Source organism: Dermochelys coriacea, chromosome 3 (genome assembly GCF_009764565.3).
Source record: "Dermochelys coriacea isolate rDerCor1 chromosome 3, rDerCor1.pri.v4, whole genome shotgun sequence".
Lineage (NCBI taxonomy): Eukaryota > Metazoa > Chordata > Testudines > Dermochelyidae > Dermochelys > Dermochelys coriacea.
This window is the reverse complement of record NC_050070.1, coordinates 65,511,808-65,537,940: the sequence shown is the minus strand read 5'-3', so window position 1 is coordinate 65,537,940 and position 26,133 is coordinate 65,511,808. Positions and strand designations below refer to the sequence as shown.

General features: G+C 41.2%; 2 protein-coding genes and 1 long non-coding RNA gene across 4 annotated transcripts in view; 1 reads left to right on the top strand and 2 right to left on the bottom strand.

Moving 5' to 3' along the window:
* LOC122459282 overlaps positions 1 to 10,650 on the bottom strand; it is a 40,300-nt gene extending 29,650 nt beyond the window's left edge. The window contains exon 1 of the long non-coding RNA XR_006279849.1: positions 10,384 to 10,650. This is a non-coding gene — a long non-coding RNA (uncharacterized LOC122459282). The remainder of the gene's footprint in view (positions 1 to 10,383) is intronic.
* LOC119853769 lies at positions 227 to 4,122 on the bottom strand. 2 transcript variants are annotated; one of them, XM_043510576.1, is made up of 3 exons: positions 2,784 to 4,122; positions 1,828 to 2,648; positions 227 to 1,749 (listed from the first exon to the last, which is right to left on the bottom strand). In XM_043510576.1, exons 1-3 carry the CDS (start codon positions 2,791 to 2,793, stop codon positions 1,702 to 1,704), a joined length of 879 nt encoding a protein of 292 aa, XP_043366511.1. In that variant the 5' UTR covers positions 2,794 to 4,122; the 3' UTR covers positions 227 to 1,701. The 2 variants fall into 2 exon arrangements, with proteins under 2 accessions (XP_043366511.1, XP_038253155.1); XM_038397227.2 differs by having other exon boundaries at positions 227 to 2,648.
* The window catches only part of ME1 (malic enzyme 1), a 356,730-nt gene continuing 340,576 nt past the window's right edge, over positions 9,980 to 26,133 (top strand). The window contains exon 1 of the mRNA XM_038397226.2: positions 9,980 to 10,429. Coding sequence (XP_038253154.1) covers positions 10,385 to 10,429 — 45 coding nt within the window. The 5' untranslated portion in view covers positions 9,980 to 10,384. The remainder of the gene's footprint in view (positions 10,430 to 26,133) is intronic.

Here is a 26,133-nt window from a genome sequence, read left to right as displayed (position 1 = left end):
TTGCCGGGGTACATTTGCCGAGCGAGTGTAGCAATTTGTAATCTATCCCTGGGCTTTTTTAACAGAACCATGTACTTTGTGTTTAGGTTAATAGTGCAACTCTTTTTTCCCTGGCAAAATACATTCTGAACTATATACATAATACTCAGGTTCCTGTGATGCACGTACTTGGTAAAGGCTTTCTCAATTTCATCGCTTTCACAAGCAGAGTTCATCAGATCATCTATGATAATCATGTTTACTTTATTGGTAGGAAACAAACTGTCATCGTCAAAAGCATCAGGCAGCCCCTCCACAAAATTGATAAAGGGATATTTACAAAGCAGTTCTTTATACAGAGGTTGCCAACAACTGTAACACCACACAATATTCTCAGGCGTAAGAGACAATGTTTGTTTGGCATTATCCAAGACATTTTTTTATAAAGTAACTTTTCCCGCAGTTGCTAGGCCCCGAGAGAATTGCAGAAAAGGGGTGTTTCCACCTCGTATCCATTTTTCAAAAGCCGTAGGGCAGGGTTTTAAACCCTTCTCCTAGGACCCTCTTGTTGTAAATGACTTTCTGTGTTTTTTTAAGGGTTTTTGTCTCTATTTGCTACTGATTTTTGTATCTTACAACAGAGGGCTGCTGCACCTCTATCTTTTTTGAGGGGTTTTCTTGCAGGCCCGTGTAATAGTCCAGGATTAGATCTTTCAAACTGTCAAAGTTGATCTTTTCACAGTTTGCTACGTTCAGGGTAATACCTTTGACCTTCATACAGGCCTCTCCTCCCAACAGCTTATACCCATATGTTTTTGGGCCTGCCGACACAAATTTGGTGATGTGTTGATCTGGTGGCATCTCACTCGTGAGGTCCCCTAAATAATCCCCCAGAGGGGGATTCCAGGCCCCCTCCCTTTTCACAAATATCACTGAGTCAGTGTCGTGGTACAGGCACTGCTCTTGCAACCCGTCTAGGAGGCTGTATAGTTCTAAGCGGGCATATAGTTCTAAGCGGTGGTGAAACAGGCTATGAAAACATTGGTATTGCCAGAGACAGAATAATGGTCTTTTGCGTGCTTCCAAGATGCGCACGCTGTTTCATAGTCGATAAACTCACAGGATGAAACCTCGTAGTTGGGGGAAAACAGGTACTGAAAGAGTTTGTCAGGGTCTCTCACGATGCTGGTATTGGGCAGGTTGGTTCTTTGCCCGAATTTACCCCACAGAGAATTTAAAAACAGTTTAGCAATTTGGCGTTTAGCAGGGTTTAGCCTGATCCCTAGGTAATTCACGTTGCCAACTTTTCACTCTCTCCATATACACCTCTGCATTTTCAGGGTTACTTGGGGATTCTTCTATGGAACCATCAGTGGCATCTTCTACATCAGATACTAATTGAGAGTCAGACTCTGAGGCGCCTCCATGAGGGTCATTGGGAGTAGATGGGACCCCATCTAGACAGTCCTTTGGGGAATTTTCTAAACCAGAGTCTGATTTCGCCTCCCCATTTTCAGACATGCCAGTTTGAGAGCGTCTGGTAGGGGGCAACTCTTTTAGGTTTTTTTTCCTCATTACCTTTTTAGCCCTTTTAAAAATGTTTACAGTGACCCTGGCCTGGAACTTTTTGGCAGCTATCTGTTTATCCCCCAAGCGCTGTCCGCCCTTTTGTTTACACATGAGCTGATGTACACCCTTGAAGATGCTCCTTTCCATACCTAGTCATGCCTGATCAGAGCCATCCTTTCCGGCCCCCCTTTCTTTTAGGCCCTCTGAGGATTCAGCGTCCTTTCTGAACAAAGCATCATATTTTTTTCCAAATCTTTTTAGAATGCCATTGTTTTAGACCCCCGAGGATACAGCATCCATCAGTTTTCTGAATGAAGCATCAAACTCTTCCCAAATACTAGAATATGGGGGATCTGTGACAAGCTTATGGTTTTGGCAGAATGGCTGGTCAGTCCTTGGTTTTTTATTCACAACCCCTAGAGCGCCTGCTCCGGGTCTGTGAATGTGTGTGGTTTTGCACGCATTCAGAGCCCCTAGAGTGCCACCTCTGGGTTTGTGAATGTGGGTGTTTTCGCTCACAGTTTTCTCAGGGCTTGGTGCGGCAGTGGCCACTGAGGAACTGGAGTTGTGTTTGCATGATTGCAATACCTTGGCATCGCAGGAGTTTTCAATCCTTGTTTTTTTATTCACAACCCCTAGAGTGCCTGCTCCGGGTTTGTGAATGTGGGCGTTTTTGCTCACAGTTTTCTCAGGGCTTAGTTTGGTAGTGGCTCCTGAGGAACTGGAGTTATGTTTGCACGGTTGCAATACCTTGGCATCACAGGAGTTTTCAATCCTTGTTTTTTTATTCACAACCCCTAGAGTGCCTGCTCCGGGTTTGTGAATTTGTGTGTTTTTGCTCACAGTTTTCTCAGGGCTTGGTGTGGCGGTGGCTGCTGAGGAACTGGAGTTGTGTTTGCATGGATGGTTTTTACCAGAGTGTTTTGTTTTGTCCTTGGATTTGACATATATGAGGTTTGGACTGTCCTGATGCTTCATCTGCACTTTTGTGATGTTTTGCGTTGTTAAAGGTCTCAAAGCAGATTCCTGGTTCTTTGGTGGTTCTCGGGGAGGTGTCCTTGTAGCTCCCACTACAGCCTTGTCAGAAGGGCTGCACATGCCTGATTGGGGCAGGGGAAAAAAAAAAAACATTTTACAAAAACGTAACTTTGCCAGCTTTCTCACCCACACCTATGTATTTACTTAAAATACAAAACCTCATAAATTAACCAGACTAATAAGCAAAATATATTTACCCGGCTTCATCCATCCATCGTCACTGATACTGGTGAATTTTTCTTTTCAGTTGTCTCTTTCCTTTTTCTTTTGAGCATTTTTACCCCCTCATGTTTTGACCATACTGTAAAACAAACAACATTCTAATAAAACACATGAAACTGTCTAGTAAACTTTAAAATAAAAAAATATATAATCATTAGGGTGTTTTTTCTATTTAAAAAAGTCATAGCTTTAAAACAAAATAATTCATTTCAGGCTGTACAACAATCACAGGTTTTGAGTTTATTTCTACCACTTTAAAAACAACCCCACAAATATTTTTTTAAAAAAATACATCTCATTTTGCAAAGTAAAAACCCTGTTAATTGGAAACACACCATTACCATCAGTTTGTAGATATACACTTTTTAAACACACACCAGCAGTTTAAAACGCTGTTTGCAACAAAATACTTTTCAATAAACCCACATGCTTTTAAAAAGACCCCCTGGTTGTTCTGTCCCCCACCACGCCCCAGCCATGTGTGCTTGGGGCCTCTGGGTTAAAAAACAAGCCAAAATGTTAGTTAGTATTAGTCCCCACATCCCTATTCAATCTGTGTAATACCTGAAGTTATTAAGCACAACTACAGTTAAAAAGTTTTTTATCTTGGCCTGGTGATGAACTGCAACTTAAAGTTACTGGCTCCATGCTAAACAGATCACACGGCAATAAAGATAGGCACCATTATTTACTAAGACAGCATGGCCAAAGAATGGCATTATATAATATATATATTTTCAGAGTTAAAAACAGGGAGCATTCCTCCTCTTGCAGTCCAGCAATTCAAGAGAGTTTCTGTTGAAAGAGACAGTCTCCAAGCTATCTGAGGTTTTTCTACCATCCTAACTCTTTTGTTTCAAAATAGTTAGCAGGTTGATTGGATCACTCCTCCCTAGCATTCCCTTTTGTGATAGGGGAGGGGGGAGGAATAAGTTTTCTGCACAATTGGGCTGCTTTTCTTTTTTAAGTTCAAATACATTTTTTTCCCCCTTTAGGGCCTTCTTACAAATTTCAAATGAGGGACCCTTTGCAGATATCAATGAATGTCTTGGGGCTTGTTTTTGTTTTGTTTTTTTTTTAAAATGTTTCTTTCATGCTTAAAGTTTGGTGGGGTGGGGGTGCTTTCTAGAAAAAGTGCCCCATAGCCGTCAACCAACTCCTGGGTCATATTTAAATTGGCCTATAGTGTTCCACCAACTCCTGGCATCATATTTAAACTGTCCAATAGAGTTCTGCCAACTCCAGAGGTTATACTTAAACTGTCCAATAGCATCTGTGGACTCCTGAGGTTTTATTTCTTTTCATATTAATCAGAACTCACCATCCTCACCCACCCACCTCCCTTACTATGGGTGCACCCCCATCACTATTAACCCTATGGCAACAAGGGTGAGTAATCACAGTCACCATCGCTATTCAGTAAGGGGATGATTAAACCCATTCAGTTCAACAGAATAAGTCAGCTCTATTGTACTCAAACACATGTCTGAACCATCCCTGTTTGTTTTATTGTAAACACATTTTTAAGATTTTTTTCCCCTCCCACAACATACATTTCAGTATTTTTGCTGTAAATGGGTCTCTCTTACACAAAAGACACAAGAGCTAGGTTCTCACAAACAATTTTTTTTTGTTTAAAAGACATACAGCTCCTTGAAAACAAACCAAGATGCTCCATTAAAAAAGAAAAAACAAAACAAAAAACTTTAAGCTCCCTTAAGGGTCAGAGACCTTTTAACAGAAATACAGATAGTCACAAAGCCCTTTTCAATAGATTTTTTTAAAAATTTACAGCTACCAAGTTTTATATCGCATGTTTGGCCCCTCACCATTTTCTAACTTAATACTTTTAGATTTCTTACAAATAGCCTTTTTCTTAAGCAGGGTTCTGTAACTTTTTGTGCGGACAAGACGGTCAATATAACGCTCCAAGCAGGCATCTTCCGGTTTGGTCATTTCCTTTAAAACATGGTCAGGGTCTCCACTGAATTGCGCAGCATTTATCAAGGTCACCCCTTGCGCTAAATGTTCTCGGGTTAGGCACAGACATTGCATAGCATAACCTATGGCAATAACAGTGTTTAATAAGCTTTCCAAACACAGCTCAGCACACAGGCCCCGGAGCTTGCAGTTTATATCCACTGAAGTCCAAGTCATGCAGTCATGGTGCCGCTGGCCTGGTGCATCTATGACACAGCCCTCACAATCTTCAAAAAGCTTTTCCCAAGACAGTGATTAAGAACAGCATAAACAGCAACGCGAACAATAGTCCGCATAACTTTTTTACGCTCACGACGTGGCACTTGCTCAGTCAGTTCCATGCCAAGCCTCCTCCTAAACTCCTCATAGCCATCATCCTCGGAGTCCTCTTCAACATTTTGTATCGGCGTTGAGCAAAAACAAGATGGGTCCGGTTCATCTTCGCTGTTTGATGCGACGCTGTCCAGGGTCTAGAAAGGCATCGTCGAGCTGTCAAGAGATTTTTTTTTCAGAAAAGAAACAGTGTAATCACCCCACTGCTTGGTTTTTGATTTACACAATCCCTGGTTCCTAGCCCCATTACACCCCCAAACCTCGACCGTCACTTCTTAAACATTCATTTACCTGAGCATTGTCTTTTCCGTTCATCTTGTCCACTAGTGACTCCCCCGAGCTGTGATCGCCTTCCTCCTCCAGGGAGATGGACAACAAGAGGCCATCACGCTCATCGGGGTGCCTCACAAGTAGCTGGGTTTCGGGGTTGGTTTCTGCCGTATCCACCAATGGTTGGGCCAAAGGGTCCTCCTTGGAACTCTCACTGATGTAGCACTTTCTCCACACAAGTCCAAAGGTGCTCGGGGCTAAAACAAAGTCTGAAGTTCTCACATGGGTGGTGAAGGAATCCATGTTTCCACGATTTCTAAAACAAGCACTCTTGGTAAAAGATGGCCTCTTCTGCCCGACGCTGGGACTTATGGGGTGATGGTGCTGTGCTCTGATTGGCAGAGGGGTCACATGCCCCTCTTCTGGGTGGTTCACCCCATCCCAGAACCTTCCCTATTTTGGTCAAATCTGCTCTCGGAGAGGCCTGATTGGTAGAGGTTGGTGGGAGGAGTTGTTAGAGGGGTCACATGAATGATTTCCGGATGGGTCACCCCGCCCCAGAACTCGCCCCGATTGGTCAAATCTCCTCTTGGGGCCGGTCCTATTGGGACAAAACCCATCTTGATTTGTAGAGGGAAGCGAGAGGAGTTGTTAGAGGGGTCACGCGACCCACTTCCGGAGAGGACAGCGTGCCCTGGAACTCGCCCTGGTTGGTCAAATCTCCTCTCTGGGCAGTCGTACAGGGGCGAAACCCATCCTTATTGGTAGAGGGTGGGGGAAGGAGTTGTTGGAGGGGTCACATGACCCACTTCCGGAGAGGATACCCCCGCAGCGATTGGTCAAATGTCCTCTCGGGACAGTCCTAGAGGGGTGAAACCCCCTCCCCCGATTGGTAGAGGGAAGTGGGAGGAGTTGTTAGAGGGGTCACATGACACACCTTGCTTCCGGTCATGTGGCAGCCTTGACCCCGGAAATAATACCCCATGAGGCGGGCCTTGAGTTGAAGGGGACAGGGGTCAAGGGGTGGGACTTAAGGGGGGTCAAGGGGCGGGTTATGGTTTGATTGACAGTAGGGCCCTTATACTACTCACCACAACTTTTTCATAATCTTCATCAAGAATAGAAGATTAGATACTGATTGAGGACTGGAGAGATTATCATTGTTAAAAGATTGCTTTTTGAACAGAGGTTGAACAGACATTTCCTTTAAATAAATCAACATCATGTCCTCTCAAAGAAGTACTAACAATCTCCAACAACAAAAGATACTGTACTTCCATACTGGAAGATAGGTGTTTGGCCACCTAACTCGTGTGCAGAACCCAGTCTGGTAGGTGTGCTCAGAGGCTGCCTACTGGACTGGACCTCTCAGGTAAGTTCATACAGGACAGTTGGGGAGAGGGTTGTATTTCTGTTTTGAATCAGGGTCTTGGTATATGGGTGATCTATTCCATCATGTGATCTATTTCTTGGGTGGTGTCTTTCTATTGTGAAGGTGATTTTGAGTGTGTCAAGAACACTCCACCACAGAAGCAGATTGCAACAACACTGCATACAACTAAATAGAGCATTTCCAACTGAATCGCACCTTAATTTCTTCCTCTGTGAATATTTTACCTGCAGAGAGCATGTCTATCCCTGCTGTGTTCAGAATGTTGGACTTTACATGGATCTGACTCTTTGTCTTGATGAAGAAAAGTGGTCAAGTTTAGGCCAAGCTTAGGTAGCACATATTTGCGAAGTTTGACCTAAACTCAACCACTGTTCCTAGTGAAGACAAAACCTAGGCATGCTGGAAGGGCTACCTATACTGAAATGCTCCAGGGGTTGTCATGATTATACTGTTATTATATAACACCTCAGGAGATTGTCCCTGAGGTACATATGTGGTCATCCAGCATGCTTTCAGTTTTAGTAGCTCAGCTGGCTTCTTCACTCTTTAATGAGTTTTTTTAAAAAAAAGTAGCCACCAGGGCTATCCCTGAAAGCAGAGCCATTCCCAGGATTCAGGCACATGTTTACCTTAAAATACTTTAGATTTTATTGTTCATTCATGTTAATTAAGAGAAAAGTGTGGGCATGAAGGACAAGAATCAGTTACAATTTTCTGGAGAGGTGCAATAGGAGTAACATATATATTTGTGCTGAAGGGATTGGTAGCTAACTTTTTTTCAAGCCTGGTAAAATAAGCAGAAAAGAAAATAGGTTCCCAAATGTGATTCAAAATGAACAGGTGTTTCACAATGAGGTGAGCAAGATGAGTCACCATAGGTTTTTGGCAAAGTGAGGCTCCAGAATTCTGCGTGGGTAGTCTCAGGATTACATAATGATGCTGGTTTCAGTGACTTTTGGCATAAACTCAGTGAAATTTTATAGAAACCATGTGCAACACTTTAATGAAATCATGTCAATACAAGTTTTTCTATCTTTGACAAAAAGTATGGAAATTAAATTGTAATTCCATTAAAAATACTTTAAAGGTGACCTGAAAAGGTATGAAAAAGGGCTTGTGCCTGTTTTTTGCTTTTTTTATTAGGTACAAGAGAGGCCTAATAAGTTGCCTGTTTAAAAAAATATGCCTTTTTAATGTACAAAAAATTATCAGATTTTGTCCATCTTGGAAAGCTTAAAAAATTCTAAAGAAATGTACAGAATTAGCAGATTTATGACATCAACAAGCAAAATGTGATTCACTTTCAGCAAAGCTTTTTAAGCAGTCTCTTAACTATGTAACTAATACATTTTGGGGAGAAAGCTCTCTTTGTTAACAATTCAACATTTCCACTCCTTCAATTAAGAACTGAGAAAATTCACAATACACATTTCCAAGCACTGCCACAAATGAGTCCTCAAGAAATTGAGGGAAGACCAGACTTGGCTTTTTGGTATTGGTACAGTTTAAAAATCCAACCGAAACCACACCAAATCCCAAAAAACTAAACAGATTTTTTTTTGGCCTTGTGTATAAGAAATAATGAATAAAAAGGGACACAACCCTTCAGATTACCTTTAAAGATTTGACTTTTTTTAGAAAAACTAAGAAATTCTGATTTAAGTGTGATCTGTGACATAATCAATTTGTCTGCGATACACAGAGGTAATGGCCAGTAAATTCCCAGTCCTTAAGGGCTTTTCTACACACAAAAACATACTAGTTTATTTAAAAGCAGTACAACCTTTCTAGTGGGGGCACAGTTATAGCCTTATACCTGTAAACTGACAAGAGATAGCTATATTAATAAGGCACATTTTATATTAGTATAACTCCAGCCACACTAGACACTGTACTGATTTTATTATTTGGATAAAAAACTACACCCCTGCTCAAACTAGCTGAATTGGTACATCAACCCTGTGTAGACCAGAAACTTGCACCTATTAAGTATACAACACTATTCAGCCATGTGTTACAGTGGCCCTTTAGCAGGAAGTTTAGGTTTCATAATCCTTACATAGCATGATGAGGGTGGGATTTCAATTTTAATAATAATATTGGCCCCATTCCTGCAACTGAATCTGTGCAGGTGGATGCCTACACCCACGAAAAGCTCCATTGACAGGCTACCTGGATTTGACTTCAGGAAGTGTCCATATTGTCTCAGGACACTGTCATTAAGAATGGGGGGGAGGGATAGCTCAATGGTTTGAGCATTGGCCTGTTAAACCGAGGGTTGTAAATTCAATCCTCAAGGGGGCCATTTAGGGATCTGGGCAAAAATTGGGGATTGGCCCTGCTTTGAGCAGGGGGTTGGACTAGATGATCTCCTGAGGTCCCTTCCAACCCTGATATTCTATGATTCTATGAACACTGAACATTTGGTGGTTTTTATTGTTCTCTGCTTCACAGAAAACAAATAGCACAACATAAGACACTTCATGAAATGTTAAACCGTAATTTTCAATTGGCATGTAATGGAGATGAATTTGGATGGACAGTCAGAAAAACAGGGGAGTTGATACAATGGAATTATGTAATGACATCTGAATGCCGAATAATCATGTTAAAATGATTGACTCTTCTGTTTTAAAAATGAGCTCAGACTTTAGATGAAAAATAAAAGATTAAACCATTTGTTTACCTAAAAATGACACATTTTCATAATGTGACATAATGACATTAATCTGATCTGAAGCATATCACTGAACAAAACAAAATTAGACTCGTAACTGCAAGTCTCCCAAGTAATCGTTCATGAGAAGCCCACAGAACATCAAGAAAGGAGGGATGGCACACTAAAGCTCTTGTAGGAGGGTGCAAGAATATACTTCCCTGCCTATATTGTGCCTATTCCCTTGTCCCTCAGGTCTTCACTTCTTCCTGAACCCCCTACCACACCTCCAAATCCCTCCCCCCACAGCACGTACACCTCTCATCCCCCCTCTCCATCCATCACATGGCCAAGCCCTCCTCCCAAGCATACACCCCTCATTCCCCCACCCCCTCCAACATATGGCCAGTCCCACCCTCCCAAGCATACACCCCCTCACCCCCCCCCTCCACATCCCCTCCATCACACGGCCAGCCCCTCTCCCTCAGGACACACCCCTCATTCCCCCCACCCCCACATGACCAGTCCCTCTCCCAAATATCCCCTCACCATCCAAGTTCCCTCAGGACACCTCCCTCCCTCATCAGGACCTCCATCACCAGCCAAATCTTCCCCGGAGCCATGGCCTGCACCCCCCCCCCGCCGCTCACCCCGCCCCCCCCCCCCCCGCCGCTCCCGCTCCCGCTCCCATCCCCCCCGGCCTCGGCTCCCTCCAGTCGGCGCAGTCGCGCGGGGACCCGCCCCCCGCCGCTCCTGTCTCTGAGCGGCTCCTCCGCTGACTCAGCGGCGCTTGTGCCCCGGTGACCCCGGCTGGGAGGCGGCGGCGGGCGGCGGCGTGTCACGGGCGCTTCCTCCTCCCCGCCCCCGCGGTACCATCCCGGCGGACGCTCGCCTGGGCAGCGGCTACAGCAGCGCCCGGCCCGGCCCAGCCCGCAGAGCTCACCATGAAGCGGGGCTACGAGGTGACCCGCAACCCGCATCTCAACAAGGTACCGGGGCCGGGCGGGCCGCCGCTGAGGAAAGGCCGCGGAGGGCGGTGGGGTGGGTTAGTCCCCGCCGCCCCCCCCCCTCGGCTCTGGGCGCGTAACGAGGGGGGGCATTTCCCCATCGGCGCCTCCTCGGGCCCGCTGCTCCGCGGGGGGCGCCGGCACCTGTTACAGCACAGCGATGGGGAGAGCGGCGGGAGCTGAACCGGCCGCCCAGCCGCCAGCCCGGGTCCTCGCTGGCAGCGAGGGGGCGGGCACCGGCCTCCTTGTATAAGGGGGGGATAGTCCCACTCTTGTGGGGAACTTTCCTGGCTTCTGCACTACCCTGGTGAAGTGGGCTGGCGAAAGGATCCGAGTCCTCGCTCCCACTTCCTTTATCCAGTGGCCTCCCTGCCCTTGAGGACTCCCCTTCCATTCTCCTGTCTGGCAGAGTCCTCGTAACCCCAACAAGGCTGGGCACAGGATTCCTGGGGGGCTCGATCCCCAAACCTGCTGTGGTCACCTAGACAGGGGCTACGGTGTCCTCACTCCGGGGTACTCTCTCTGCACTGGGCACTTCTCTGACCCACTGACCATTACATACAAGTTAAAGCAAATGCAAGTTATTTAATCAACAATTAATTTTAAAAAGAATAAGGAAAAATGGGAAAGGTTAAAGGAAACACATCAACCCGCTCTGTGGCTGGGAACATCACAAACAGTGTCTCTGGAATGTCAGGGCAGTTCACAGTCTGTCCCTTGTAAGTCCCGGGCCTTCTTCTCAGGCCCTGGCTGTGCTGCAGGGATGCTGTGGGTTGGACACTTGCTCTGGTGGTGGCCACACGCTCTCAGGCTCTAAGTGGTAGGACCCTTCTTCCCAGTGTCGCCCCCGCCCTGTCGGGGTTATGATCCAAGCCTGGCCTGCAGAGCCCCTTGGCTGAGGCGTCTCCCTGTGCTGGGCCTGCTGCCCAGGGTCCCCCTTGGTCTCCCCAGCTGCTCACTGCACCCAGCTCCAGACTGCTCCAGCCCCAGCTGCACCACTCTGTCTCTGCACTGCTGCTGCTCTGCCTCCAGCCCCATGGGCTGCTTCTTTGGCCCCTCTGCCTCTGGTTGCTATAGCTCTGCTCCCAGGCCAGGTCTGCTCTGCAGGCTGCTTCTGTGACTCTGCTCCCAGCACTGACCTGCTTCCTGGGCTGCTTTTCTGGCCCCTCTGGCTCTGGTTGCTGCAGCTCTCCTCCGAGGGCAAGTCTGCTCTCTCTGGGCTGTGCCTCTGGTTTTGGGGCGCAGCTCTGCTCCGAGGACAGGGTCTGCTCTCTCTGGGCTGCTTTTCTGGTCCCTCTGGATCTGGCACAGCTCTGCCCCCCAGCTCAGTTTGGGCCTCTGCTTTCTCCTTAGCTCGGCCCCACTCTGTCTGACCCAGACAAATCCAGCTCACACGGAGGACAGGACCTCCCTGGCCTCCTGACTCCCTGATTAGCCTGCTCACCCTGACATTCAGGCTGACCTGGAGCATTGGCCTCTCCCCATTGTTCCTGGGGGCTGTCAGTCTCAGGGTCCTGATTCCCCATTGACCCTTCCCCCTTTTTAGTACTGGGAGCTAGCAACTAAAACATCCCCACTGAATGTTAGTAAGGGAGCAACAGTCCCCTTATACTTGGATGCCGGCAGGGTGGGGGCAGCGGCGCTTGTCTTGTAGACTCAGCACTTGGCAGCAAACTCTGATACTTCCAAGTTCCTGTGGATCAGCTGATGCTTCCTCTGCCTTAGATAACGCCACTGCAGCCCAGGAGACTCTTAATATAGTCTCAGCTCCCTGCGATGCCCCTTGTCCCTTTATGAACCTGGGCAAGCCACTTCACCTCCCAATGCCTCGGCTTGCAAATCAGGCTATTGCTACATAATAGTATTGCCATCAAGCAGAGCAGACATATTTTTTGGCAGTCAGGCTAGGAAGCAACCATCAGAGGCAGGTGCTGAAAAAGGTAGATGTTGGTAGAAAGTTCAAATACTGATATGCTCCCATACAAATTCTCTATTCCAACATATTTATTTTACTAGCTCTCTGGCTCTCTCCAATGCTTGGTTCAGGAGATGTTGATGAGGAAATATAAGTGCCCCTATCACAATTGCATACCGTTCCTCTTGCTTACCCCCATTAAATGCTGAAGTAGGTTTTAACCTTTGATAGATGACAAGGAAAAAGATATTTAACTTTCATTTGAGCACATTGTTTCTCGTTTTTTGCTTTTCCTTTTGTGAATGTATTTGTTCTAATAAGCACGTACAATAGCACAATTCAAATCAAAAGTACTTTATTGGCATTACAAGCGGTACAGTTGTTGCCGAAGTGTAAAGGGGACAAAACTCAGAGTAGCTGTCAGAGGTAGATGTGATAAATTAAGTCTCTTGTATCAAGTCTAGATTAGGTCTTCAGAATACTGCATGGGGTTGTATCCTTTTGGCCAGTTGTGCGTATTATTTATTTTAATTTTGCAATGACTTTTAATGAGGGTTTGTGTTAAAACGCATAAAGTTATTTAGTCCAAATGGCAAAATGGGGATCGACTGATTGCATGAATTGACTTGTTAGTAAAAATCAGTGTTAGTTAGATGAATAGTCCTTTTTTTTAGTGTTGGTCGATCTTGGATACAAAGATTCCACATATTTTCTGTTGTGAATCTACATCTACAAAGGCTTGAGTGAGGTATCTTGGGATCATCTGAAATGAAAGGTAATTTAAACAAACAAAACAATCCAAAGAGTGATGATAAAGGACTTCAGATGTTCCCCAAATGAAATAGAGTAACAGCATTCATGTAAAAAATCTGAATAACCAAGACAAACAAACCCCCTCACTTTAAGAATGCTATAATTAGTATGAATGCTAAAATGCCTCTGGTAGAGGCCACTTTTAGCCAAAATAACCCCATCCCTTTTCTGACCCCCAATTCTGAATGAAGAGCACCTCTTTGGCTTTTCAGTGCTAGGCAGGAAGATTTCTATTGGTTTTTCTGGCTGAAACTCTTTACTGTGAATGAAGATTTGCGTTATACAAGTGCAATAACATTTTCAGATGAGTAGTAAAATTTTACTAGACACCTGCTGCACCAACCTAGTTAATACAAACTTTACTTGAGCTGCTTCTGTCCAATTGCAATCTGCTGCCTCTATGTTAGTGAGATAGTGTCTCATAGAATCCTATTCCTGGGTCTGGACAAGAACTCCTCAACCTGCTTCCTGACTACTGGGACAGGCAATACTGAGAAAAAGACTCTCCTATGGGAGGGGATTCTACAACCTATGTGGCTATATAGATGATTATTAGTGGAGGGGAGAAGAGCAAATGGAGAATTTGTAGGACACTATCAAAAATGTTGCCAGTTGTGGTGATGGTTTATTATGTAATTGTGTCTGCATAAGACATAATGGACTGAGACTACCAACTCCTATCGGGAGGACTATTTAACAGACAGCCAATAGTGCAGAGTTGAACTTTAAATAATAATAATAAAAAATTAATGGTTCTAAAGTACAAAGGAACGTAAGCAGGAACTTTTCCTGCAAACCAAGGGGCCCTCCGTGAGGTCTGAAATTAACTAGTACAATTAACTTTTACATTAAGTTTGATGCTTTTTGCAAAACAGAAGTATACAATATAGCTAGCTATATCCATTTATATAAATTGTTATATAGTTTACCTTCTATTCATTCAGATTCTTAATTTTTATATATTAGAAAGTTAGAAATGACTCTTATTTACTAGATCAGTTTTTTACTTCTGATTTGAGTCAAGCTGCATTTGGATGGAAATTGGATTTAAAAACACACAAAAAGCATTTTAAAATTGTTCTTTATTAGTTAGGTTTTTTCCCACATTTAAGTTAAATAAAACTAAGTTTTTCAAAACACACTTTGCATTTAAAACTGATTTATTAAGCAAAGGAAATATTATTTGTAATTAGTGATTTGAATGGATTGTTTTGGGTCACTATGGCCCAGATCCACAAAAGAGACTTAAGTGCCTAAACTCCAGTTTTAGGTGCCTATGTCCGAGATTTAGGCACTACTCTGATCCACATATTCTCCGTTTGGCTGCCAGCTAACCCTGTAGGCTTTTAAACTCCCTCAGCGCCTATATATCCTCAGTAAAAATTCCCGAGGTGCTTGTATTTCCGCCTATGGGCATGTGCAGTGCACTGCAGTCTTGCTCTAGGCATTTGCACACCTATCTGATGCCTAAAACCCAGCACAGTCCACAAACTGGGGATAGATAGGTGGAACAGCGCCTGTCTTGCCTGGGGAGTCCAATCTGCTGATTGTGTTGAGAGCATGCCTAATGTCACTCAAAACAGGTCGGGGAAAGGGGAAAGGAAAAAGGAGGATTCCCTTATTGCTAGTAACCCAGTGTTAGGGTACTCACCCAGGATGTGAGAGACCCAGTTCAATTCTCTCCTTTCCCTCATGAGGAAAGAGGATTTGAACAGGAACTCCCCACCTAGTGAGTTCCCTATGTGCTGGGCTATGGGGTATTCTGATGTGGGCCTCTCTCAACCAGTAAACCTGGCAGATGGATATCGTCTCAATAATATGAAGACCTTGGATGTGCACCTCTTTTTTCCCACTTATGATATAAATGGTCAAGAAAATAAAAAGACAAATGAGAAAAAATTATTCGAAATCTTCATACTGACCACTAAACCTCAAATATTCCTGATTTTGGGAGCTAGTGATTAAGCACAGTTTTAGGATTCCAATTTACAAGAAAATACGCATAACAATTCTGTTCATAAGATCTAAACAGATCGAATTTAACTGCTGGGAGATTAAAAGATGAATCTCCAAATTTGTGGACATCCCATGAGTTAATAATAAATTAAGAGATTTCTTGGGTCTCTAGGGTTTACAAATGTATTTGAAAAATGTTTTGTTAATGGTCTAAAACACAAGACAAGTCTTTGATCAGTACAAAGATTTTTCCGCTCATAGATTAAAAATAGGGCTGTAGATATAATTTCCTAAGAATTCACCTCTCACATTTTTTCAGTCGAACCCAAGTATTGTACTTTCTTTTTTTCCCTCTACACCTCAGGCAGTGGAGAGAGCATTTTCTTGCCAATCTAGTTATTATATTATTAATTGCATAGTACAGTTCAGTGTGTCATCATAATCCAGACCTGGAGAAAATACACTGCATTTTTTTTCAATGTGGAAAAAAAATCTCAAAAAACTTCAAAGTATGCATTTGGTTGAAGCCTACATTTTAACAATCCTAAAGCCAATAACTCGGCAAATGTGACCCAGAAGCCTTCCCAAGAGATCCTTCTTCCCATCTTGGGCAGAAAAGAATAGGGTTTCTTATGATGAAAAATGTACAGTTAGAGCAGTCATAGTACATAGCCATAAATCCATCTGTTTATGAAACATTATGCAGTGGATATATTTTGTCAGCTCTTGTCTTTCATTATTTTGATTTTTAAAAATCAATAGGTGCTTTTGTGTCCCAGCAGTATCCTATGTGTTGGTGTATGTTCCCATATGTGATAGACTACATTTTGCCTTAACTGTAGAATAGGTTTTCGTATAAGTGTAGGACATGCATGAATCCAGAAAAAATAATCTTCACTAAAACAAAGTAAATTATATGTATAAAAATATAATAATCTCTATACTCTATATTATTGGGCTTTGGAATATGTACTCTGTAGAGTGCTTCACAGTGTATTGAGTGAGATATGCCAAGAGAAAACAGAATCTCCGGTTACATAGAAGTCTACACAACAATGTTCTTTAGATTGGTGGATGCTTTCTTCATGCAAAAGCAAATGTACAGTCTGTTACCTCATTGTTTAGCTTAGCAGCTTTCTTTAGCACTGCCCTACTACTCTTAAAGATGAACGTGATATTTAAAAATGATCTTTGCTCTGTGTGTGGAACCCTAGTATTGAACATGGACTTGTTTTAAGTCCTGAAGCCTTCAGAATTTAAATCCTAAAGTTCTCCAAACTGTAATGTAATGTGATACACCTCAGACTCCATGGCATCTTTCATCCAGGGCACCAAGCTGGTACAACTGCAGCTAATTCACAAGTTCCACTCAGAAAAGGTGTGGACATCAGTGTGGTCCAGCGAAGATGAAATGGAAATCATAAGGTTGACTGGAAAGTCTGGAAGGCCACTAAGTTGTTGAAGGAAGTGTGTGTTTGTGTGGGAGGGAATACATGGAATGAGTAGTTCCCAATAACAAAAAACCTTGACCTAACTCCTTTCAGTTTCAAAACACTCTCTAGTGAAAAGTGCTCTGTTTCTCTGATACTAAATTCTTCTGCATCCTTTGTTTTACTTGAGTAACAAAAACATTGTCAACTCTTGGCTCTTAAGATTGGTATCCCAATTTCTTTTTTTTTTTAAATCTTGCAATGCATGATTATTTCAATATGTTGCATTGAAAATTCGTTTAAAATATATCATGAATGCTATACAAAATAAGGGGTTTTAAATAAGAAACAAAAACATATCTAGAATTCAGATTTTAATAAGTTACTTTTGAAAGACAGATCGGTGTCTTGCATGTGCAGTCTTTGGTGGATTTAAAATATATAAGATAAGTGATTTTTTTGTAGTTGCTGTTGGTTTCTAAAAATTTTTATTTTCATTTACGTTGTATTGCATCATAATCATGAACAGGTGCAGTATTATAGCTTCATTTGTATATGTTCTCCAGTTAGTAGTATTCTTATACACTCTAATATATAGATCCTCTTGGTATTAAATAATTAAATAGAATTATAACTTTGCACAGTGCCTCCTAATAGATTAGCAAAAAGATATAATTCCTGCTTCAGGGAATTTCTGTGGCCTAAGTGTTGCTTTGGAATCCACCAGCTTGTATCCCTGAACATTGTAGAATCCTATTGACTTCAGTGGGACTGTGTTAACAGTTATGTTAACAATTTCTGATATAGTATTGGGGTCTAACTTAGACAAAAGTGGGGATGGCGAAATGAGTCACGAGGATGAAGAAATAAAAACAGGTTGAGTCATACTGTCAGTGAATGATACAAGTTCTGATTTTCTTAACTATAGACTGAGGTAGGCAAGAGAAGAGCAGATATTGTAAGAGTGGAGGTCAGCAGGGAAAAGCAAAGCAAAGAAAGGGTTTGAAGGGGAAGAGTGAGGATGCCTGGATCACAGAAATAGGAACAGGTTTCAGAGTAGCAGCCGTGTTAGTCTGTATTCGCAAAAAGAAAGGCATCCGATGAAGTGAGCTGTAGCTCACGAAAGCTTATGCTCTAATAAATGTGTTAGTCTCTAAGGTGCCACAAGTACTCCTTTTCTTTTTGAGAAATAGGAACAGATTTCCTGTCACTAAGAAAAACAGTGTTTTTGAAAAAAAGCACAAATATTTTTAATCTAATTTTTACTCTTATAGTTCTATTTTTTATTTATAATCTACAGTAATCCACTATAAATTTAGAGAAAACAAAATAAAGGAGAGAAACTATGGCAATTGTGAGGCAAACAATGCATCAGTGGCCAGAAGAAATAAAGACTAGTAATTAAAAATTAATAGATGTTGCGAATTCTCCCCAGAAACTGTGAACTTCAAAGCAATGCTGTTCTGCCATGAAATAAATTCTGTTAATAAAAAGCTTTCAGTTTCCCCTTTAAATAGTAGGAATAAAAATAATTATTTGAGAAATAAGTTTTTTGTTACATCAGAGAGGAAATTGATGTTGGCAATTAGAGCTATGCAATCAATGATAGGATATGTTCATTAACACTACTTGAAAGGCATTGGTAAACTTGTACACAAATTGCCGCACACATTGACAGTTTTAAAATGTCATGGAGAAACATGGACTGCTTTTACTTTTCTGTAATATCTGATTTATAAACACTTTGAGATGATATCCTGGCATTTTGACTAGTTGTCTTTTGCCTCACTTTATTTTAAAGATGGCTATTACTAATGCTGACAACTCTGACATTCAATAAAGAAAAAGTTTGCTAAGGAAGTTAGTTCTTCTTAGATTCTGCAGAAGGCACAGATTAAGTCATTTAAACAAATTCTATTTCACTTCTTTTTTCACTCTGTATTGAGCCTGATTGTGTCACTCTTACTTGCATTGAGTAGCCCTGTTGGACTAGATTGTAGGTTTGGCACACACCTTGTATGGGCTGGTGCTTTGTTACATTACACCAGGAGCAGTACAAGAAGAAATTTTGCATTTGAGATGCACAGTTTTTCCTCCCTTCCTGTTCTTTCTCTCTGGAAGAAGAAGGTGGGGTCAGGGAAGGAGTTGGAGTGGATGTGGTGGTAGTAGTAGTTTTGCCACCGCAAATTATAGCACCTTCTTTGCTGGCTTAGCAGTGCTCGATGTGCAGTGTTGGCTCCGACCAACTCTTTCTCTCCTTACTCGCTTCCTGACCATCTGCTTTAAAGGAGCTGAGGAGTTGGTGCATCCCATCGCAAGGTTTGGGTAATCCATACAGTGGCCTTTGATGTGGTAGTTGGGGGGTCTTACTTCCCCTTATGCTCCTGTATAGGCCCATAAGCCAAAAGATACTTGAGTGCATTGAAATCAATTAAACTATTTGTGGAGTATGCAGGTAAGTAAGAGTGTTAAATTCAGTCCCAGAGATATTAATCATTCAGATTAAGTATTTTCTGAACATGTGTCAAAGACTATTAAATTTATGAATTTGTACAGAGACCACATTTGTATTAGTTATTGTAAATTTATTTTACATTATACAAATATTTTAACGTCACCCTTTAGAGGCAATTCTTGGTTTAATCCTAAGTGAAGCACAGAATCGGTCTAAGAGGTGAATATAGCTGAACTGCTTGGTGATAGCAAACATAATGTAATAAATTTAACAACTTGTAGGTGGAAAATACCAAATAAACCCACCACAGTAGCATTTAACTTCAAAAAGGAGAAATATGCAAAAATGAGGAAGATGGTTAAATGGAATTTAAAAGGGACAGTCACAAGGGGGAAATGCCTGTAAACTGCCTGGAGACTATTTAAAAACACTGTAAGAAAGGCTCAAACTATATGTATACTAAAAAAACCCAACAACAAACCCATAAGGTGACCAGAAAAATGCTACCATGGTTAAACAACAGAGTAAAAGAAGCAGTTAGAGACAAATAGATATCCTTTAAAAATTGGAAGTGAGATTCTAGGGAGAAAAATAGAAAGGCACATAAAATCTGGCAAGTAAAGTGTAAAAATATAATAAGGCAGGCCAAGAAAGAATTTGAAGAGCAACTATCCAAGGATACAAGAACTAATAGCAAATTTTTTTAAGTACATCAGAAGCAAGAAGGCAGTCAAATGGTCAGTGTCCACTGGATCATTGAAGTGCTAAAGGAGCACTCAAGGAAGACAAGGCCATTGCAGAAAAACTAAATGAATTCTTTGCATTGGTCTTCATTGCAGAGGATGTGAGGAATCCCCACACCTGAGCCATTCTTTTTAGGTGACAAATCTGAGGAACTGTCCCAGATTGAGGTGTTAGTAGCGGAGGTTTTGTAACAAATTGATAATTTAAATAGTAATAAGTCATCAGGATCAGATGATGTTTTCCCAAGAATTCTGAAGGAACTCAGATATGAAACTATAGAACTACTAACTGTGGTATGTAACCTATCACTTAAATCCATCTCTGCATGAGATGACTGGAAGATTAGCTAACTTAACACCTATTTTTAAAAAGACTTCAAAGGTGAACCTGGCAATTACAAACCGATAAGTCTAACTTCACTACCATGTAAAATTGGTTGAAACTATAGTAAAGAACAAAATTAACAGACTTGGAGATAAAAACGATATGTTGGGGACCCGTCAAAATGGCTTTTGTAAAATGAAATCATGCCTTACCCCAATCTATTAGAATTCTTTGAGGGTGTCAACAAGCATGTGGACAAAGGTAATCCAGTGTGCGTTCGTAAGGCATTGTCTTCACTGGGTATGAACTGATGGTCTTTTAACTCAGACGTATGCAGCAAATGCACCACATGTATATACTTGAATACCTAATATATACTTGGCACTCCTAAATACTTGTCAATCTTATACACCTATTCTATTTGTATCTATTCATCACACATTGATTGTATATGAAATAGCCTATGAGTTCATCATAGCAATAACACATTTAAATGATAAAATGAACTAATTGGCTACAGAGGGTTTCTGAAAATGCACCTGCAGAAATGCCTTCTCAGGGCATTGAACCATGCACTCCAGACATAATGCAAAATTAGATGACAGTCTCAGATCACATCTGAATGACCGTTTGTGGGCAGATAAATACAAACACACTGAAAGCCAATCCAGTTTTCACTCTAGACAATTATATACTTGTTGTGGAAGCAAGCGTCCTTGGAAGATAAATTACAAAAAACTCATTTCGCATCCTTTTAGTTCATTTTGACATCTCTGTCAGGGTGTGACTTAAACAAAAAAAATCCCTCACAAATATGGCCATATGGGATCAGATCAATGGTCCTTTGAATCCATTATCCTCTCTGATAAGTGACAGTACCAACTGCATTGGAAAGAAGGTTTAAAAAACCCATGTAGCGAGCAATTATGGTACTTGGAGGAGACTTCCGCTACTACCTCCTGTTAGAGGTTGGCTTATGACTGAGGCATGAGAGTTTATATCCCTTCCAAATCAGGGAGTAACCAGAGGACAAAGTTTCTCTGTGGCAATAGAAATAATTTCCTGGGCCGAGAAAAACTGCTGCCAAAAATAGGACAAAGAAAAGAGAAATTAGGAGAATTGAGGTCCTTCTAGTCCTTCACTGTCTTAGAAGGCATTTTGGACTTTCTAGGCAGCCAGAGATCCTACTTCATTCCTGCAGAAAATATCAGACCTCTTGAAGTAGGGACTGTTTTTCATTCAGATCAGGAACACCTACAATTTAACAGCCTAGGCATTGAAAGAGACATGTAGTTCACAGTGGGTTTTTCATTAACTCGTGGTACAGTATGGTATCCACATGGAACTCAACCACAGTGTTTTTCATTTGTTGATCTGATTGAATTTATATTTCTAGTGTGAGAGGAAACAGAAAGCTCTTGGGGCAGGGACTGCCTCTTTGTGTAATGCTTAGCACAGTGACTTCTAGATGCTATTGTGATACAACTATTATAATAATCAAAAAGTTCTGTTGATCTTAGCTATGCTAGAGTTTCTTCAGGGGGTTTGGTTGGAGTCCTGTAACCAAACATCATGGAAGTGTGGCTACCAGCCATAGCAGCATTTTGTAGACAAGCACTTTGGACCCTCCATTTGAGTATCAGATGCCAAGTGTAATCACAGTGACAAAGTAGACAAGTCTGTTGCTGGCCTTTCTAGTTGCCATTACTTCTGAAGGCAAGTTTTGGAATTAGTTCCCGTATCCATACAAGAACCACATTGCCTTTGCCAAGAGGAAAAGGTTTGTCATATGGTCCCAGCAACTGTGGCAAGAGGAACTTACCTTAAACAAAAAGGTTTCTGTAACCATACGACAAACCTCTCACTCTCATAATTTATATATAATCTATTATTCCTCTTTTTTTCTTTAACTTAATGTAAATGAATTTCTTGAAAAATCTGGAATCTGTGTATATCTAGATCTTCAATTCAATCGGCTGCAGGTTAGTAGTGCCTGAAAATCAAATCATGTTTATTTAGATGCTTAAATATGAGTTTAGGGACTAGGGTTTGAAAATTTTCATCATTGTAGAAATTTAATAGGCACAGTTAATCAAATAAAGGAAGCACTGTAATTGGAAACAATACCCATGAAGATCACCATATGGGCTTGTCTTAAATATGTAGCTAACTTTTAAAATTCCACGGAATTGTAATACTGTATGTGCTCCAAGTACAATATGTACTTTGTTTCATTGAGACTTGAAAAAAGTTCGGTGTATCTCTACAACTTGTCTCTTTCACCAACAGAAGTTGGTCCAATAAAAGATATTATCTCATCCCCTTGTGTCTCTACATTGTTTGGGAATCCAAAATGCTGTCTAAAACATTTTGCAGTAATGTGTCCTTTAATCCGGCTTTTAATTTTACCCACTGTGGGATTGTTTTCACAGTAAAATTAGCGAGATATGTTACAACAATCTGTATGTTATATCTTCAAATGCAGGAAGCTGCATCCTAGCAGCTTTTTCCTTTAATGTGAATAACTAATAAATATGACATTCCTGGAAATGTCAACAGGTTTAAGCAGCATAATTTTCAAGCCTAGTAAACAGCAGTATTTTGTGTAGATGACATATTTATTTCAGATGACTCTTTTTTCCCTAGTAGCTTTTCTCATAATGAGTTAAGTATATGATGGTACTCTACATAATTGTTTTTGCTAAGTATTAATATGTATATTGTCCAGGGTGGATAAAAATCGATTTTTTTTAAAAAAATTGATTTTTTTATTTAAATCAGTTTTTCTGCTTTAAATTGGATTTTTTAGATAATTTTTTTTTACTCAAAAAGCATTTTATCTAAAGATTGAGCTATAATGCATCTTAATTAAAACTAAGATATCTCATGGAATAGGGATTATAAACTCTAATTCTATTGTATGAGACAATATATTCATGTAATGTTGCAGAACAATTTTGTAAATGAGTTCCAATACTTCATGGATTAGGGACCCAATTTTATGGGGTTCCAGGGGCTTTTATATAGATTATTTAGGTTAATCTTTCTATCTACTCAATGGGACTCAGTGCTCAGTCTAGAAGATACCATCAGAAATGCTTAGTTTTGCAGTTCTCAAACTGTGGATTCGTCTCCAGAGATAACATGCTTGTTGTCATAAATATAAAGGGAAGAATAACCACCTTTCTGTTTACAGTGCTATAAAATCCCACCTGGCCAGAGGCGAAATCCTTTCACCTGTAAAGGCTTAAGAAGCTAAGGTAACCTCGCTGGCACCTGACCCAAAATGACCAATGAGGGGACAAGATACTTTCAAATCGGGGGCCGGGGGGAAGAGAAGGTTTTTGTCTGTCTGTGTGATACCTTTGCTGGGAACAGATCAAGGATGCAAGCTCTCGAACTCCTGTAAAGTTAGTAAGTAATCTAGCTAGAAAATGCGTTAGGTTTTCTTTGTTTTTTTGGCTTGTAAATTCGCTGTGCTGGAGGGAATGTGTATCCTGTTTTTGCGTCTTTTTGTAACTTAAGGTTTTGCCTAGAGGGATTCTCTATGTTTTGAATCTGATTACCCTGTCAAGTATTTACCATCCTGATTTTACAGAGGTGATTCTTTTACCTTTTCTTTAAATAAAATTCTTCTTTTAAGAATCTGATTGATTTTTTCATTGTTCTTAAGATCCAAGGGTTTGGGTCTGTGTTCACCTGTACCAATTGGTGAGGATATTATTATCAAGCCTTCCTCAGGAAATGGGGTGTAGGGCTTGGGGGGATATTTTGGGGGGAAGACATCTCCAAGTGGTCTCTTTCCCTGTTCTTTGTTTAAATCGCTTGGTGGTGGCAGCGTATCAGGTTTTTAACCTAAGCTGGTTCCAAGGAAAGAAAGAAATCTGTGCCTTGGGGAAGTTTCAACTTAAGCTGGTAAGAATAAGCTTAGGGGGTCTTTCATGCAGGTCCCCACATCTGTACCCTAGAGTTCAGACTGGGGAAGGAACCTTGACACTTGTTAACAGCAAAAATGTTTTTAAATAAATAAATAAAGTATAGAGGTGAGAAATAACAGACCTCAGCCCTATTGTCCTTCTGCAAATTTGTGTATACAGAGTCAAACCCTTACCTCCCTAAAAGTGCAAAGTTTCAAAAAGTTCAATGAATAGAAGATTGTTGGAGGTGGACAAGGAGAAGAAGTCTGGAGCTGAATGTGAGAAGGGAGGGACAGGCAGTAGAAACAAAAATGAAATGGTTTGAGCAGCGTATTCCAGAAGTCTTGAGCTCTTTCTGAGTGTAGCCTTCATTGATTTGAGATCTACCATACCATTCTTTCACTAGAAGGGAAAACCTATAATGGCAGCAGGCCATAAAAGAAACCCAGTTTGAATATTTTAATGAAGTTCCTCTACCTGTGAGTAAGACAAGCATGCATGCAAAATGCAAAACAGTGCAACAAAGAAATGCAAGGCCTGGTTGTCTGAATGAAACAACACCATGAGAAGTGTTCCTTCTCAGGAGGAAGCTGTGTTGAAGATGATAAAAGGAACGTGTCTGAACATGCAGGATGTTCAGGTTGGTAAACTTTTTTATTTCAAACTTCTTTCTTAAGAACTGCCTGTCTTCCTTCTGGACTCTTCTTGAATTCTCATGTTTGAGCAAAAAATATAGTTGTTAATCTATGGTACTATCACTTTAGATGCAGTTTTGATACAAAATAAATAGCTGAAATAGGAAGATCTTCCTTTTACAATTTCACCTTTAAAGTAGTACTGTCAGTGAATGCAATGAGTAATAATACTAAATGAGGAGCATGGTAGTAATAATTAAATAACTGCATTGATTTATTTTGTTTAGGAGAATCCATCCTCAACATACAGGATTCTGAAGACTATCCACCTTCAAGATCACCATCATTTTCTATAGTATCGGAGTTATCTGCCAAGGATAGTGTTTCAGTCACATCATGTATGTCACATAACCACAGTATATCACCTGTAGCAAAAAGAAAAAAAATCTCCATCATCCAGAAACAACCATAGATAAGTTTGTGAGAAGAACCAACAGATTGCAAAAAGAGGTAATTGATGAAAAAATTGCCCGGTTTGTTTATGCAACAAGCTCTCCTTTCCATATGATTGAGAACTCACACTTCATTACCATGGTTCAGTCATTAAGACCAAGGTACAGTCCACCCAACAGAGCAGGCAAATTGCTGGATAAAGTATATGAAAGAGTGCAAAAGGTCTAGAGGGTGAAATTGTTAACCTGAGTCTTGATGGGTGGAGCAATGTCCACAATGATCCTGTGGTATGTGGTTGTGTGACAACAGAAGAAGGGAATGTCTTCCTTATAGACACAATTGATACATCAGGAAATGCACACATAGCAGAATATTTACAAGGAGTAGCAGTAAAAGCTATAACAAACTGAAAAGAAATTCCAAAGTCTAATAGGCAGCTTGGTCACAGACGATGCTGTAAATTTATCCATGATGAGAAGAAATTATTTAGAATAGAGTGAAGAGAGTCCCAAGCTAATAGCAGACGGTTGCAGTGATCATTTGATGCACCTCCTAGCCAAAGTCTTCAGTTTTCAGAAATAAAGGCTAATCTTGTTGAAATTGCGAAGTATTTCCGTAACAACCACTTTGCAGCAGCTGCTCTGAAAAAAGTGGGAGGAATCAAGCTAACTCTCCCACAAGACGTGCGATGGAACTCAGTAGTGGACTGTTTTGAGCACTATATCAAGAACTGGCCTAATCTGATGACAATTTGTGAACAAAATCCTGAAAAAATAGATGGCACTGTCACAGCCTAAGTTCTCATTGGGCTTAAGAAATATGTAGAACACATGCTGAGTACTCTGAAGCCTATTTCTGTAGCCTTGAACAAAATGCAGGGAAATAGCTGTTTTATTGCTGACGTTGTTGAAATTTGAAAGGAACAGAGTGAGATCTTAAAAAGAGAAATATGCAATGAAAGAGTTAAATTACAAGCATTAAGAAAATGAATGGGACGAGTACCATCTCCATCTCATATTCTTGCAAATATTCTCAATGCTCGGT